General features: G+C 46.5%; 1 protein-coding gene across 1 annotated transcript; it reads right to left on the bottom strand.

Moving 5' to 3' along the window:
- Positions 1–10632: 10632 nt before the first annotated feature.
- Positions 10633–13009, bottom strand: LOC112900106. Its single transcript, XM_025968887.1, has 3 exons — positions 12583–13009; positions 11245–11404; positions 10633–11092 (listed from the first exon to the last, which is right to left on the bottom strand). Exons 1-3 carry the CDS (start codon positions 12944–12946, stop codon positions 10876–10878), a joined length of 741 nt encoding a protein of 246 aa, XP_025824672.1. The 5' UTR covers positions 12947–13009; the 3' UTR covers positions 10633–10875.
- Positions 13010–17649: the final 4640 nt, after the last annotated feature.

Below are 17649 nucleotides of genomic sequence, written 5' to 3'. Positions count from 1 at the left end.
ATATACTCTTTATCAAAATTGTCATACACCTTCAGCTGGATCCAAACCAAAAGTTCTAGGCAGAGTGTCCAAACACTCAAATCGGTCAAATCAAAGGTGATAATTAAGGAAAAGTGTTCTCGTTCAATTGGAAGAATTAGTCAGGATAGAAATATCTTCTCATATTGCTTTCTTTATGAAAGCAAGGTGGTGAAATGGCGAGAATTTATAGTACATGGTCTCACGCAGAGAGTGAGTAACATACCTGCATGGTATGTGTAAAAATTGTGCTCCCATATTCAATCGTTGGCATCAAACGAATTTGATAGATTTAGATATACAATGGATTTTATTTTCTGAATCGAAATTAAATTGAAGTCACAACATATATTGTGTATAACTCAAGTCATGAGGACTTGAAAAGGTTGAGTTGATGTGGTACAACTAACCAAGTGAGTATCTTCAAAGGATTACTCCAATTATTATAATTGCATATGTGTATCTATAAGTAAATTCTGAAATGAATTTTATAATCTCAACACACAAATAAGCAAGCAATCATTTTACAATGGATTTTGAGATGAAATTTGGGTTAAACCAAACTATACTTAAGTCTACAACTTAAGCAGAAACATCAGTTTACCAATATAGAATTGATATTATACACCAATATTAAAATAATATTGGAATATTATATCCATCAACACTTGTAGTCAGTCAATCCTAAAGATGGATCATTTTCTATAAGGACCGTGGGATTACATCTTTAGTGCCATCAAAGCGCTAATGTATTCTACAAATTGCAACAGACCTAATAGTGCATTTGTAGATATTTTGTTATAGCTCAAGATAGTGCAACTCAATAACACCATATAGGTGGGAGTCAAGAAGGATATACACAGATATCAAATGGTACCAAAAGGTTTTGATTTATTATGAATAAATCAAGATGTAACAAAAGTGGGATATCAAGACACTGGCTAACTAATCCTCGTATTGCCAGACCGTTGACATATGCTATGGTAGTAAAAAAAATTATTGGAGTTATGAAAATAAATTGTAGTGATAACTTCATCTATCATTCCGAAATATTACATGAATATGCATAACTTTACTGAATGATTAATGGTGATTCCTTCGAATCACTTATATTATTTATAAGGATAATATGACTTATATTGCTTAGCAGATAAAAGGTTATCCGAAAGCAGTATTACTAAATATATTACTAAACATCTTGCAAAATTAGATGATAAGGTAATCTTATGAGATTCACTCATAAAGTTATTACAAACTACTACATGTGTAATTCTAAAATCGGTATATCAGTATACAAATACTTTGATTTTGCAAGGCTTACGGGGTGACTCTCGTTAAGTTATAACGTGTTCAAAAATCATATTGTAAAATTCATATGTACTCTTTTCCCTATATGAGTTTTTTCTCATAATGTTTTCTCATAAAGGTTTTAATGAGGCAATATCAATACAAGAAAATATGTCATATCTCCTATTTTTTCCATCGGAGTTTTTAAAGGTGATATTCAAGATATATTGGATGTCATATCTTCTGTTTTCCCTATAAAAATTTTTAAGAGGGTATTAAAGATATTATTCCTCCTCATATTTTTCCATTGGGTTTTGGGGAAGGCTATTCGATTATGATCCACAAATCATGATTATTGATCTCCAAACTTTCTTATGATTTTCTCCTTTCAAGATTTTCTCATATGAGTTTGCGGTGAGACAATAATCTATATATGCTATATCATTTTCTCCTATTTTTCCACTGGGGTTTAAAGGAGTTTTAATAGCATATCAATATACAATTTGGTTTCTCCTCAAATTTTTCCCACAGAATTTTTGGAGGAGTTTTTTCCATCCAATAATGAAGGATGATTGAACAAAGATTACATGAAGCATACAAGGAGCTAATTGATCAAGGGAGAGTGTTAGAATTAAATTTATTAGTGATCAATTAGTTTGCACCGTTTCAAAGAAAGACACCACTTAATAGATAGGCATGCCCTTTTACGAAGGGGTATAAATCTTCAAGGCATGTCCTTTGAATACACTCCTCTTCATTCAATTATTTCTTCATTCCATTCTACTCTCTATCTACTTTCTAGTTTCAAAAAATTTTGTCTGCCCATCTGTCAGATCCATCGAGCGATTTGTGGATTATTCAAAGGAGAAATTCATTGCGGATAGGGCCATTTCACCTGCTGTACTGCACGTACACTACAGGAAAACAGCTCATTTTTGTCGGCCAGAAGCCGACGAAAATAGGCCTTATGCCGACGAAAATAGTCGTTTTCGTCGGCTCCCCGACGAAAATAGGCCGACGAAATAAACTCGACGAAAATAGGCCGACGAAAATAATACCGTATTTTCGTCGGCTCAGAGGGCCGACGAAAATGAGTGACATATTTTCGTCGGCTCCGTAGGCCGACGAAAATATATGGCGTATTTTCATCGGCCAGTGGCCGACGAAATTACTGTGATATATTTTCGTCGGCCTAAGGAGCCGATGAAAATAATGTAGTATATTTTCGTCGGCTACGCGGCCGACGAAAATACCGGGACCTCCAACCAGCAGCTGCAGCTACCTGATGGCCTATATAGGTCCTTCGCAACATACAATCAGATCAGATTTCAGAAATACATCAAGATCCATAAATATAATTGAAGAACGAGATCACATGATGTCAATAACCTTCAAAACAGTTACTTAACATAACATACATATCCATAAGCATAACATATCTAACATATCCAAAGCAAATTATCCACCGAAGGACTTTCGACACGCTCCCCTGCTAGGCCTACTTAACGTATATAACATACATATCCAAAGCAAGTTATCCACCGAAGAACTTTCGACACGCTCCCCCGCTAGTCCTACATGGCAAGTGCAAGAGCCAACAACGCGAAAACACAAATCAAGGAGGAGAGGTAATGTTATGTCCGCTACCGCAGTCACCTCTAGAAATGTTACGCGGTGCCGATGGTGGCGTGGACGGGCTGGCAGAAACTTCTCGAGGATGAGTACTCGTCGAACCCTGATTATAGAAAAAGTTAAATCTATTTAGTACGCATATGTAAGACAATTTGAGCATTGCTAGTTATACGATATAATTACCACTTGTGGAGACGGTACACGCACAAATGGTATAAAATTCGGCGGTGGAGGAGGAGGCGAAGGAAGAGGTGGCAAATTAAATTGTGAGCCAAGAGTAGCCGCTAGCATTTCCTAAAAACCGAAAGTAGATTAAATATCTTATAGCAATGAAAAGTGCATAAAGAATTGAAAAAATATAAAACTTGCATAGTACCTGAATCTGTCGATGCTGAGCGAAAAAACCTTGCATGTACTCGTGCTGTTGCCTTGCCCACTCCTCTTGCCTCTGCATCGCCTCTTCATGCTGCCTTATCTGCTCCTGCATTGCAGTTTCTCTTTGACTTTGCCGTTGGTAGCCCCGAGAATTCTGAGTGGACTGGGAACACCTTGCCTCACTCAAAGCACCACTTGTATCAATAACTCCATTCAACATGCTAAACCTGCCATGTTTCTTCCCTCCCCCGCTTGAGTATAATGCACCGACATCCACATCACTCGTCCTCCAATCATACTCCTCCCCATGACGTGCCACCATTTCATCGCCATATCTCGCCTACCATTCAGGCAACCAGTAATAAGATTATATTGAAATCATCGCTTAATTGAAATCATATTATTTTACTAACCAGAGTCTGCGTGGCATTGTCACTGCAAAGCAAATCTGGCTGTGTAGGATCTGGGCTGTGGTGGCCTCAAATGTATGTTTCAATATAGCTTGGTGCCACCCCACATTGTGCCTCCTGATAAAGAAAAAAATTGTGATATTGCAAGTAAGCACATAGTAAACAAATTGAAATAATAAACACGTACCATTTGACGAGCCAAACGAAGATGTCCATCAGCCCCATATCTTTGTATAACCCGTGGTCCTGCTTGACGATTAGCTCTCTTCATTCTAGATTTTTCCACAAAGCTAGGTAAAGCCCAATAAGCACAAAGTGCTCGCCAAGCATCCGGACACTTTCTCAACCAAGGCAAACCGCAAATATCAACTTCAAGGTACTCATCCTCTCGAAGTTATATCTCAGAAGCACCCAATTTCTTATTCATGTCTTGCAGCTTTATTTTCTTGTAGTACAAACAAACGCACTGTATACGAGCATTAGACATCATATCCCTTACCACTTTCGTCGCTGCCTTGTCAAACACAGAACGAGCCCTATCTTGTAGGCACTGCTCCTCCCCCTCCGGCAAACGATACCTCTCCTAAAAAGAAAAATTAATTCATTAGTCAACTCATAAATGAATCAAATAGATATTAGTTATACAAGTTAGACAAGTTAAGATAAAAAAGTACCAAGAACTCATTCCAAACTCTCGCTGCCGTCGTGACGCCCTGGTCATCCGATTGCAGCTTATAATGCTCCCACTTCAATGCAGGCTGAAGCACACCTTCAACTGCGACCATTCCTGGGTAGTGAAACCGACAAAGTGTTCCCAATATTGCATTAACAGGTCTTAACCTATTTCTTCCCTCCCAACAAATATCGTCCCACTGCCTGCAATTATTGCATGTTATCCATCATATTTCTTACTTGAACTATACAATATATTAAATAAAACAATCACAATAATAAAATATATTACTTACCAATCCCCATGTGGCCTAATCTGTCGACGATTTGCTGGATTGGTTGCTGCAGGAGTCATCACATTGTTGCCTCTAAATGTAAATGTGGTGTATTAGTTAGCTAGCTCATACAAAATTTTTCATGAAATGATCGTAAGCACCTGAACACAGTTTGTGCAGCAGTATCCTCCTCTTCATCCTCCTCGTCCTCCTCCTCTGCATCTCCATCATCTCCATCCTCGCACTCTACTCTGTCCTCGCACCCATCTCCCTCTCCACTACCTCCATCGCCATCCACGTTCGCGACATATTCTTCCTCATCCACACCCCTACCTTCCTCTTCTTGCTGTTCAAATACAAATATATATTTATTGTTATAAAAAATAATTTACACATGCAAACTACATATGACTTACTTGCATAGCCTCATCTAGACATCGCTGAAGTGCACTTCTTCGGCTCAGATGAGAACTGCTGCCTCTAAAGAGAGAAGGCCTATCCGAAGATGCGGATTCATCATTATTCTTTCCCTGACTCCTTGAAGACGAGGATCCATCCTTCTTTCCCTTCCCCTTCAGAGCGTGCACAAATGACCTCATCCTAAAAAATAAAATATGGTTAGTTAATATCATATGAAGCAATGGTAAATAAAAGATAACAAGTTTCATAACAAAAATTACCAAATAGAACTCTATTAAGAAAAACTACATATAACATCACATTACATGTTAAAATTCCTCAGGGTCATCTTCTTCAGCTAGGGGGCCACCATGAGTAGTACCATGCCGCGTTTCAGACGTTGTGAACATTACTTTACTTGCACGACGTGGCTGTTTCTTATTTCGAACCTCAGAAACTATTACATCACCGGTGTCACCTTCTAATCTGTCAAGTGCCATCCCAATATCAACTTCAAAGGCTCCATCACAGTCATTTTCTTGAAATGCTTCAGGAACAGTACGATCAAGCTCACATTCATCGTAACCTTCATCTCCAGGAATAGGCAATCGACCTGGAGGACATACTCTCTGAACAATCCACCATGGTTCCAAACTTTCCAAACGGCATGGATACGACATGTAATAGACCATCTCAACTTGATGTGCAAGGACAAATGGATTGTAACCAGAAAGTCGCAATTTGTGGTTCACCTCCACTAAACCAAGTTTTTTAGTCAGGGCCAGGTATTCAAACGGGGATTACCGGGATATTCAAACGCTTACCGGGATTGTCAGGGCCAGGTATAATAAGCGTCAAAAACACATACTCATCTTTCATGCATAATGATGGTGGAAGATTGTATGGAATTGTTATCACTAGCCAACATGAATAGGGGGCAGCATTTGAGTTAAAGGGAGTGAAGCCATCAGTGGCCAACCCAACACGCACATTCCGAGGGTCACTTGCAAAACTTGGATCATAATGGTCGAGGGCCTTCCAAGCCGTACCATCAGAAGGATGGCTCATGCATCCTGTATTATTACGAATTCTCTCTTTGTGCCATCTCATATGTTTTGCAGTCTTCTGAGATAGGTACAACCGTTGAAACCTTGGTTTCAATGGTAGGTACCGTAACACCTTAACGGGCACACTTGTTATCTGCACACTTCCATCTTTTTTCACCACCTTCTTGTATCTGCACTTCTTACAAACCGAACAGTACTTGAGATTTTCATTGTTCTTCCAAAATAACATGCAATTGTTCTCACACACATGGATTTTTTTATACGGCATCCCTAACCCAGCTAACAACTTCTTTGAGTAGTAAAAGTCTTTCGGGAACTTGTGAGGTTTCGGAAGCATGTCCGAAATTAAGTCAACAAGATCATTGTAACAACTTACTGAAAAGTTGTACTTCGACTTTATAGCCATTAACCGTGTCACAGCAGCAAGTTGTGATAAAGTGGTGGCCCCATGTAATGGTTCTTTTGATGACACAAGCAGATCAAAATATTCTGGTACCTCATCAGCATTCTCAACCTGTTGGACAAAATCATCCATCATTGCATCCATCCTATCTTCGTTTTCCTCAAACCTATCAACTAGGTTGTATGGCTCCTACTCCTGTGACTCCCCATGCTCATACCACCTCTTATAATTCGGCATGAAACCCCACTTGCATAGGTGACGCTCCATATCAATCTTGACTTGACGAGAACAATTCTGACACTTGTTACATGGACACTTTGCCAAACCACCACTAGGAGACAAGGAAAATACATGATCAACAAAAGCTTGTGTGTTGACCATCCACTCTCGCGTAGGCATTCCGTTACTTGTCCAACCATCATACATCCAACTTCGATCGTCTCTCATTTTCTCAAACTAGCTACTTCATAACGAAAGTGAGAAATGTTACTTCATTAACAATATTAAGCAAACAATAATTATCAAGAAAATGTAACACAAATATTTTAAGAGTAATACAGTTTCTGGACTTAGAGTAATGGATAACAATGCATCACTAAATTTAATAGTTATTCGGTCAGTTCAAAACTAGCATGAAACAGAACGGGCAAGCATACCTGTGGACGGCGGTGGGTCGCGGGGGCACGGCGTGGGGCCTCGGGGGCAGTGGCGGGCCGCGGGGGCACGGCGTCGGGCCTCGGGGGCGGCGGCGGCGACCTTTTTCTAGTTAAGGTAGGTGCGAGGCGGGCAACGGCGGCGGCAGCGACCTTCTGCAACAAGTAATGAAGATATATAATTGTGCCAACTCACTTAGTTTCATATATGTTATTATACTCAATCTAGCCACAGCTTGGCACAATTGTCATAGGCAGGTTGGTAAAATGTTTTGCTTGACATAAACAGGTTTATCATGCTCTAAGTAATTTAGCTTTGAGTTTTGTTTCTTTCATTCACTACAAAACACCTATTAGCCAATAGATCATTTGTTGATATTTCCATTAATATAATCTCACTAGCAATTACTCATAATATGATTAAATATTTCTTGGACATCTTTGCCATTATGCCATAAAAGACTGAACGTACTGCTTGGACAAACTCCGAAATAAAATCAGAATTGACTGGATGATTCAATGTTCCACAAAGATTCAGTATGTTGATTCTAGGTAAGCTTGCCAAACATGAAGTGAGCATTCACAAAAATTAGCACAGAAGTAAACCTGGCATAAGTCTTGGGCCAGAATCATGAAAATATTGTGAGAAAGAGACATACTAATTGATCATGATATCTAGGTAAAAACTGGCACTTCCACGAACGTCTTCTTACTTAAACTACCCTACTGAACACAAGACAGAGTAATAGATCCTGATGCCCAACTTATTGACACTAATTCTCAAATTATTGAGACAAAATAGCTTAATCACCAGATCCTCAAGAAGCCGACAGTAGCAGGACTCATGTTAATTGATTGATCATTGCGTCTTCATGCCGGTGACAGTCTGCCCGCCTATAACAAGATCAGGAAAGATGATTAAAAACCACACTGTAGCGCAAGGGCCGCGCGCCCGAGGCGGCGCAGGCAGCGGCGGCGGCCGCGCGCCGGAGGGCCGCGCGGGGCAGAGGCAGCGGCGGGCGCCGGGGCCGCGCGCTCGAGGTGGTGCAGGCGGCGGCGGCGGCCGCGCGCCCGAGGGCCGCGCGGGGAGGAGGCGGCGGCCGCGCGCCCGAGGGCCGCGCGGGGCGGAGGCGGCGGCGAGCGCGGCGCGCCCGAGGCGGGGCAGGCGGCGGCGGCGGCCGCGCACCCGAGGGCCGCGCGGGGCGCAGGCGGCGACGGGCGCGGCGCGCCCGAGGCGGGGCAGGCGGCGGCGGCGGCCGCGCGCCCGAGGGCCGCGCGGGGCGGAGGCGGCAGCGGCCGCGCGGGGCGCCGGCGGGGGCGGTGGGCTCGGGCGGCGCGGGGGGATCGGATAGCGAAAGGACGTCGAGATCTACTGTGCGTGTGTGGGAGTAGACGACAGAGATCCAGCGCGCGGCGGTATTAGGGCATGTATATTTTCGTCGGCCTGAGACGGCCGACGAAAACGGGCGCTTTGTTTCGTCGGCCAGGTCTTGGCCGACGAAATTACCGTCCTTTGTTTCGTGGGCCACATGGAGCCGACGAAATAGTACCACATTTTCGTCGGCTAGATTTGACCGACGAAAATATATATTATTTTCGTCGGCTTTTTTTGGCCGACGAAATAAATATTATATTTTCGTCGGCTTCCTTTGGGCCGACGAAATTAGTATGAGCTGACGAAATTGCCTGAATTTGGTGTAGTGGTACTAGCCTTACATGTGGCGTCAACTGGGTTTTCAGTTCACGGACCCTTGATAAACATGATAAACAAGAAGGAAGAAATCATAGAGGCAACCGAATTTTTTGCATTTTAGCTCTTTTTTTGAAAAAATTCACGTTTGAACCCCTGTATGACTTAAACCCATTTTTGAACCTTGGGGTCCGCACCAAAGAGCACAGCTCCGATTCAATGGGCGTGGCAGGTAAGAGGGTGCTGACGTGGCAGGGGGCTCGGCGCTGACCTCGGCGCCCACATCCCTGGCGCCTAGCTCTCCCTCCCTCTCCCGCGCTTTGTCCCGCTCAACTCTCCCTCGCCCAGCCGTCCCACGCCGCCGCCCCCGCTCCCTCCCGCGGTGCCGGCCCCTACTCGCCTCCTGCGCCACGGCCCCCACTCACCGGTCGCGCCACCCTCTCCACTCGCCACCCGCGCCGGGACCCGCCTCTCGCTCCCGTCCTGCTACGCACCCGACCGCGGGCGCCTCCCGCAACCACCGGCAGCGAGGACGGCAGCCGAGGGTGTGGCCACGGGCCGGCGGGCCTGCATGCCCCGCTCCCCCGGCCGAGGTGCTGCGCCGGGAGGTGCGAGCGGCTGAGCTGAGCCGCACCGGAGATAACTCAATTTTTTTAGTTAAATTAGTTGATGTAGTTAGCAAATTAATTTAGATAATTAGAAATTTTAGCTGGATAGTTTGATTGTTACGTAGTTAGGCATGCAGTTAGGTAATTTAGTTATTTAGTTTAATGTAGTTAGCAAATTCTTTTAGAAAATTTAGTTGGTTACATAGTTAGAAACATAATTAGGTAATTTTATTAGTTAGCAAATGTAGACAGTTAGCAAATTGATTTAGATAGTTAGGAGTTGTAGTTAGCAAATATAGGTAGATAGTTAGATAGATAGTTAACTTAGTTATATAGTTAGTTAAATTAGTTTAGATCATTTAGTTATATAATTTTAGTAGTTTGGTTAGATAATGTAGTTAAAAATTTTCTCCAGGTAATTTAGTTAGCAGATATAGTTAGAGATAATTTATTTAGTTAGCAAATCTAGATAGTTAGACAATGTTGTTACTTATTTTTTTATTAACCAAATCAAAGTGGATCTAGATAGGTAATTTTGTTGGATCAAATCAAAATTTTCTAAGATCAAATACATCGATTGATGAAGTTGGACAGGTGGGAGAGACAGAAAAACCGAGATAGGGTAAGATCAAGTGGAGGAAGACTCGGATAGGGAAAGATGGTTAGGGATACGAGGCAAGGAGCTCAGCGCCCTTGGCGCCGAACTTCCTACCATATCAACGCCACGCAAGCAGGGGTTCTGGCACCTTGGCGTCATGACGTACGGCATTGAGACGTGTTACCTCAGCACCGAAGATCATGGTGAGCGATCCCCCGGGTCCAAATGTAGGAATACGTGAATTTTTTCGCGAAAAAAGCCAAAATTTAAAAAAGACGGGCAACTCCAACACTGTCTGTGGCCCCTTACGATCTACTGCGCTAAAAATACTTGCACGGAAAAAAAGGAAAAGCAAACAAATGGTACAAGAACAAGTACCTCCTCACGTTGCGTATGTCTCCTCTTGCCGCTTCCCCGTGGGCATGCATTACCAACTTATCTGTCCTTAACTCAGCCTCGCGCGGCAAGCGTTGTGAGCCATCTCAAACTACTTTTTTCTTAAACAAGCACAGTAGACCAACAGAACGCCAGACGCTCGTGCTCCAGGCGATAAAATCCTTCACTTTCACTTCACAAACGCGCTCTTGCAATCTGACATCTAAATTGGCAGCTTAGCAAACAAAACTGATCCTGGCAAAAACAAATGCAGCTGATACAACAAACACGACGACGGCTCTGGCAATCTGGAACCCAGGGTGTGAGGCACAGGGACATCATACGGTGCACTACAAAGGGCAACAGGGGCTTCCCCAGCATTCCATCTAAATATTGGCCATGCTAACTAGTTATCAGTCAAACTGTTGCCGAAGAGCCATCTCGGTCTCGCTCTTCCATGAAGCGTGCGACGATTGCCCCCTCATCCTCTTGATCTTCTCCTTGTCTTTGACAGTTGAACCCTTCTTCTTTTCGGGCTCTTTTGTCTGGGCTGGTCTATCACCACAGACAGGGCAAACCATACCCTTACCATGTGAATAAGTCTTTGGCACACCACATTGGAGACACATCCTTAACATTGAAGCAAAGTTGCAGTTAAGACCACTGGAATACCAAAAGGAATTCTGATAGATAATATACAATTACAGGTAAAAGATGTACACAAGCTGTTTCTGTACAAGTACTTTTTCGAGTGTGACATGGATGAAAATGATAAAAATTACCTCAGAAGATCAGCTGCATCTTCGGGGCCAGGATTTGCAGCGCCTATAATTCTTTTTCCATCAACAGAACCAGATGTCACTGAACCTGGAGGGTTGGAACTAGTTGTGGTAACTCGCTCGCGTATCGCAACTAACTGTGGTTTCGCCACCAGAACAGCACCTGAGGATTATTTTCTAGTAAGACCATGCTCAGAAAACATATCCTAAATTGCAAAACTGGCATGTCCACACATTCAGAACATTGTCAAATGCAAGCAATCGTGCTCAGACTGCTTTACTTCTCATGACCAAGATCAGGAACATTGAGATTTGATAACAAAACACTTGACAGGCACAAGGGATGATCTATGCATGTTCTGGCACATTAAATTTTGAAAATACCAGCTTTTACAAATATTTGCCATGGCCAAGTTTAGAGAAGGTAAAAATAGGTGCAAAATGTAGCAACCTCTTTATGTAGTTTGGTAAGTTAAACTAAGTATTTTCTATACTATTACAACATAAAAACAAACATCTCCATATCAGCACTGCCTTATCCCATGGTGTCATCTCAGATGCTGCTCAATAATTTAAGACTAGTCCCAATAGTTACAGCAGATAGATAAGTACAATTTGTAACGATAGCCTAAGGGCTATCATCAAACAATAGCATGCCGAACCAATAGAAGATATCATGCTCAAGTACAAACTGAATTGATATGCAGTGTCTCTCATCATTCAACTGCATCCGGCCTTCTAATTTTCTCAACAATCAAATTTACTTGGCCAAATGCTACTCGTGAGTCAAGCAACAACCGTGAAAGTAAAACAGACAAACAAAACAGATACCTTCAAACTACTTTGAGGTCCACGAATACTCAAACACAAGTATTTTAGACTTGAGAGTTTTTATTTGAAACTAAAACCAAACAAGCACGGTATAAATTACTCTGCAATGATCCAGCCAACTCTATAGCAATCATACCAAAGATTTATGACATGCAATTGACAACAGATGAACAGGTAACTGATGCTATACAATACAACTATATGCAAATACATAGAATTAGTATCTTCCTAATTTTTCAGGTTCCACAGTCAAGTATCTTGGAAATCATGAACCAAATTAACATGTTACATTTCCTGCTGAAAAATAACTACATCAGGTTTTCTAAGACTCTAACAATGCGAGATCTGTAACTACATTGTTAATCAATCTCTAACTTTACCAACAGAAATCAGGAACTGTACACTCGTACCATGCAATCAAGTCGACTTCAGTCTTATAAACACGCTGCTACCAACCCGACTAACTAAGAACGTAAGTCTCCACCTCAATGAGTCGATAAATCTGCTTACCTGGAGGTGGATGCTTGCTCCCCTCCTTCCCGCGGCGATCGAGTACGCCAAGGGCCTCCGTCCCTTCCTCGGGCTCGGCAACCCTGTGCCTTAGAAACTCCGGAGGGCCGGAGACATCGGCGAAAGCCTCCAGCGCGGACGGCAGCGAGGAGTCCCCTTCGCCGCCGGCGGCATCTCCCCCATTAGGGTTTGGGCGGCGGCGGGGCTTGGAGGCCGGCTTCGGAGGAGCGGACGCCTGGTCTCCGTCCGATCCGGCTTCCTCGGCTGACGAGTCGCCGGACTCGCTCAGCTCGGCGCCGGCGCCGGCGGTGTGGTCCTCGTCCTCCTCGGCGGAGGAGTAGCCTTGCAGAAGCGCTAAGCTCATCGCCGTGTCTGGGTAATTCCTGGTCGTTTTGCGTCGTGTCAGGTGGCTGCAAGTCTAGTATAGCAACTTCATGGCGTATTAATCACCGACGAAGAAAAATTAACGCTCCAGATTGGCTGCCGTGGAATGATAATCTGGGCGTGATCTTGAACTTTGATGGGCCGTATTTGGGCTCAGTTTCAGACCGATAGGCCTCTTTCACGGCGCTGTAAGCTGTGTGTAATGTTGACGGTGGGCTCGTTTTGTCAATCCAAGAGCGCAGAGTATATGGGCTTACTATTTGTTTCAGGGAGTTCATTTCTGCATTAGTTGGGCTTGTGATAGAAAAGTATGGGCTTTTCCAAAATCTCAATATCTCTATGGGCCAAGATCAGTAGAATCAAACGACATCAGGCTTCAGCAGCAACTGCCTAAAAGATCATCTAAAAAAAAACACTCTATCTGGATCAAAGAAAGAAAATCCGCCAGAATGCTTCAAAGTCCAACCAAAACGTAAAACAAATGCATTCCCAAATGACCAACCATGTTCTTAGGTTCGGTGGAAACTTACACGTGCGTCACTTTCCGCATGTGCTTGATCTTCCTTGCCAACCTGACACTCTTTGTGTGGACAATCATGACTGCATAACATAATCCAGTAACAAATCCCTCACATTTTCCATACTGTTTCCACTTTCCAACCAGAGAGAGAGAGAGAGAGAGAGCTCCAACGACCGGTCACCTATCATTGTGTATTTTTTGTAGGCATTTCCCGGGCGGCGCCAGACCGGCCGGACGACGGTTGACCCCGCCGCCGGCGCGAGTCCGCGGCGCGGAGAAGGACAAGGGCCGACGCCGAGCCCAGTCAGCACTGCGACGCTCCGGCGATCTCATCGCTCGCCGCGATCCTATTCTTTAGCGGCGTCGCTGTCACAATCCCCTGTCTGTCTTTACCTCCGAATGTATACAACTATACAACAAGTAGTGCGCTGCGTTTTTTTTTCCCTCACATCCCGTCACTTTCGTGGATGCTAACAAAGACCGGCCCGGAAATGGACTCGGAATAGGAAGGATGCATGCAATGCTAACAACCGTCACTCTGAAAGTGCGGCTCCGACCGCTATGGTTTAACCACCCCGAAAGAGACTGCCTGGATCGTTGATCGTTTTGGTTAATGCGGCATCAGAGATGGTTTTAGTTGGGGCAAGCAATCAGGAGCAGGTCGCGAGTGCCAATCAGATCTTAACTAGAGACTTAAAAACAGGTCTTAGGAGGATTCGAACAGCTGACCTATAGCTAGTCATTTCGCTGTCGTCGTCGTCGAGTTATTACTTATTACTAGTAGCTGAGTTTGTTCTTGGGTCCGTAGGCCGTAGCGTAACCTTACAAGCAGCAGCTACTTTGATTGGACATGTTTTTTTGGCTGTTCCGTTGTTTTCTTTGCAATTGAGTTTGAGAGCAGGTTCCTGTGCTGTTCTAATTGCTTTGTCTGCCTGGCTGTCGTCGCGCAGATGGCCACGATATGATTGCTCTGATTACCATACATGTAGCTCGAGAGAAACCATATGTCGGCGTCTCTGGATAAGTACGTCTTCGTCGGCTTCTGGCCCTGCATGCACATTAGCAATGAGGCAGTGGCAACACCAGTAAAAAAAAGAATGAAACAACATACCAGTAAAATTTTCACCCGGGTCTGGAGTGGTAGATATTACTACCCTCTAGTTTGCAGCTAACTGACACGTATATACATGATCACAGGGACTATATATGTCAGTTTTGCTGGTAGTAACAACAGGAAGGTAAGATTTGACGCAGAGTTTGTTTTCTATAACGTAAGAAAACATACTCCTAGGTGGCATGACACTTGAACCGTGTTTAAGTACTACTAGAACAAACATTACATGCTGATCTATCGATGATAGAAACAAGCAGGAGCCAAACTTTAACAACGAAATTAAAATACAGGTCGCATGATCTGTCGACTAATGCGTGCGTGATAGACAGGAGCTGCTAGTACTAATTTTTGGCGTGTTACGAGTCCGAACGAATCAAGTACGGCTTCGGTTGGCTGCAGGTTTGCTGGATAAACATAAACCTACTGGAAGCACATGCCCACATGGTTTGGGACCTCAGCCCCCTATAGAAGATCAACACGTCGATCTTCGCGAACCCCGCGCTCAACTTATCCGCGCACGGAGCGCGCCGCATAAACAAAGTTAATTACCGCCCGAATCTGCGCGCACGGGCACACGAGATCGCCGTCCGGGGGGCGAGGAGGCAGCGATCGTGCGCGAGCTCGGCCCGTGTACCGACTCGACCCGTTAGCACATTAACAATGCTGCCGTGCACTGACCCAGGGCACAAGCCCTCTTCTCGCAAACAAGCGAACCCTCTCGTCTCGAGGAGGAGGATCGGAGGAGGAGGAAGAGCTGCAGCTGTAACTTGCAAGTTGCAACCAGACGCCCTGCAGGCGGCCGCCCCGGGCCGGGCCATCCCTGCCGCCGCGCCCGGGCGCGCCGGGCGTCGACACGTGTCCACCTGCCGCCGCGACGCCGGAGCCGACACGTCGCGGCGGACACGACGCACGGGCGGCCCCGGCACGGCCGCGGCGCAGGCGGCCCGGTGCCGCGCGGTGCGTACGTGACCGGACGACGCTGGCGCCGGTCGGGCTAGCTGCCCGCCCCGCGGCCGCTAGCCTTTCGGAGTCCGGAGACCGCGCCGCGCGCCGGGGCGTGGCGGGGGGCACACGGCCAGACGAGTGGGACGACCCTGACTGGCCTAACCTAACCCGATCGGCGTCTTGTCTCTGCGCGCTGGCGCCTGCCGAGCCGGGGAAAAAGCGGGCTCCCTAGCTAGCGCGCGCGCCCACGGCACACGAGAGCGCGACACATCCGCGACGCCGCACGGCGCCCCCCCCCCCCCCCCCCCCCCCCCCGCGGGGGCCGGCCAAGGGCTCGCGCGCGCGCAGGACGGCACGCCGGACAGTCCCCGGCGGCAGTCACCTCACGGAGCTATCAAGCGCTTTCTACTCGTCGGCACAACAGTTGGATGCTTGCAAGCAACGAAGTCCTGTACTCGCCCGCCCACTTGCTCGCCGTACCCTGCGCCGGCTGAATTGTCCAAGCTTCTTTTACAAACCTAAGATTTGAGCTACGCAACGTGCTACATTGCTGCGTGCCTAGGGCGAGGCGGTAGGAGCAAGAAGCTAGGTGAATTTGTGCGATCGATAAGGCTATGCGCGCGACCTACGACGAGCCTCGCTTCTGATCTCGCTCGCCGGCGACCGATCGGCCAATGCTTTTGGAGCAAATGAGCAGGAGCACTAGTACAGCTAGCAGGCAGCAGCTAGCACAGAACAGGGAAGAAGGCGGCGTGCCCGCATGGGACGGGACGGGCTAGCCGATAAAGATCCGGCATCTATCGGGCGGCTATTTGACATGACCGGCAGGCGGTTAAGTTATTCCTCGCCTGGCACGGTCACACCTGGCTTCTACTGGCTAATCGAGCTAGATTAGGCCCATGATTGGCACGCATTAGATTCTCAGCAGCCATGCCGCTGCCGGTTGGCTGGCTGCCCTTGCACGCGTACGTGGTGCTTGCGTTGCCAATAAGCAAGCAGAGAGAGCCTGAGGCTGGCTGTCAAAGCTAAGCTCTCAGATTCAGAGGCGTACGAGAGCTGGGACTCGAAGAGAGCAGCAGGCTAGCACCGTCAGATTCGGCAGCAGTGCAGGACCGACCGGAGCGGAGCCAAGCCAACCACCGGGCACCAATAATGAGGGGCCATCTAGGGCATGGTTAGTTGCAAGTGTTTTATCCCGGGCGGGCGGGGGCTCAGCTCGATCAGGCGCCCCGCCAATCATGAGCCGAGACACAGTGGAGTCCCCTGCTTTCCACATAGGAAAGGCGACGTGGGGGTGGCAAATTTAGCGTGCGCGAGGGGACACTTGTCAAACGTCAAACCCTTTTTCGGAACACTTACCGCTCGCTGTTCCAGCGACGCCCTCCCTCTGCCTTGCCTGCCTCCTCTAGCTAAGCTACCCAAAGCCACGCCACGGCAGGGTGACCGATCGCTCGAGGGTGGTGGTGCTAGGTGCAGCTGCGCCCGCACGAACGCGAAAAGCGCCGCGGCTTTAGTGGATTCCAACTCCCTCCTCAACCATCAGATTCCTTTCCACATAATCCCCGCCCTGCGGCCAGTCACGCCGTGCCCTTTCCGTCGTCGTCGATCGCCCATCCGTCGACCCTCCATACCTAAAAGACCAAGCTTCATGTGGCGGCTGACTACAACATTAGCAGCAGGACGTACGCCGTAATGCCCCGGCCATGGAAACGCCCATCGATCATCAGTCTCTCTCTCGCTCGCGCTGTCTCTGAATCTCTGGTAGATGCTCCGATCCTTTGACCTTTCTCTCCGATCTTTGCCGCCATGGAACTGTTGCTTGCTTCTCGGTAGTCAGTACTAACTGACACACGCACAGCAAAATATATGTGGAACCGTACCTCTGGAGACGTGAGGAACTCGGACCGGATTAAACAAACCCTCAACCGCTGCATTGAGGCGCGCGGCGAGTACGCTCCGGCTAGATTGTTTAGGGTGAATAGATCGCTCCACCTGGGAGCCATGTGCTGCGGGCCGGGGGTTCGTCTCGATCGTTCTGGCTCCGCTCGCCCGCCTCGCTCGCCGGTGTCCCTTGATTCAAGGGCAGCAGGCAGCTTTCTCGTCC

This window comes from Panicum hallii, chromosome 1 (genome assembly GCF_002211085.1).
Source record: "Panicum hallii strain FIL2 chromosome 1, PHallii_v3.1, whole genome shotgun sequence".
NCBI classification, from domain to species: domain Eukaryota; kingdom Viridiplantae; phylum Streptophyta; class Magnoliopsida; order Poales; family Poaceae; genus Panicum; species Panicum hallii.
This window is presented reverse-complemented; position numbering and strand designations above follow the sequence as displayed.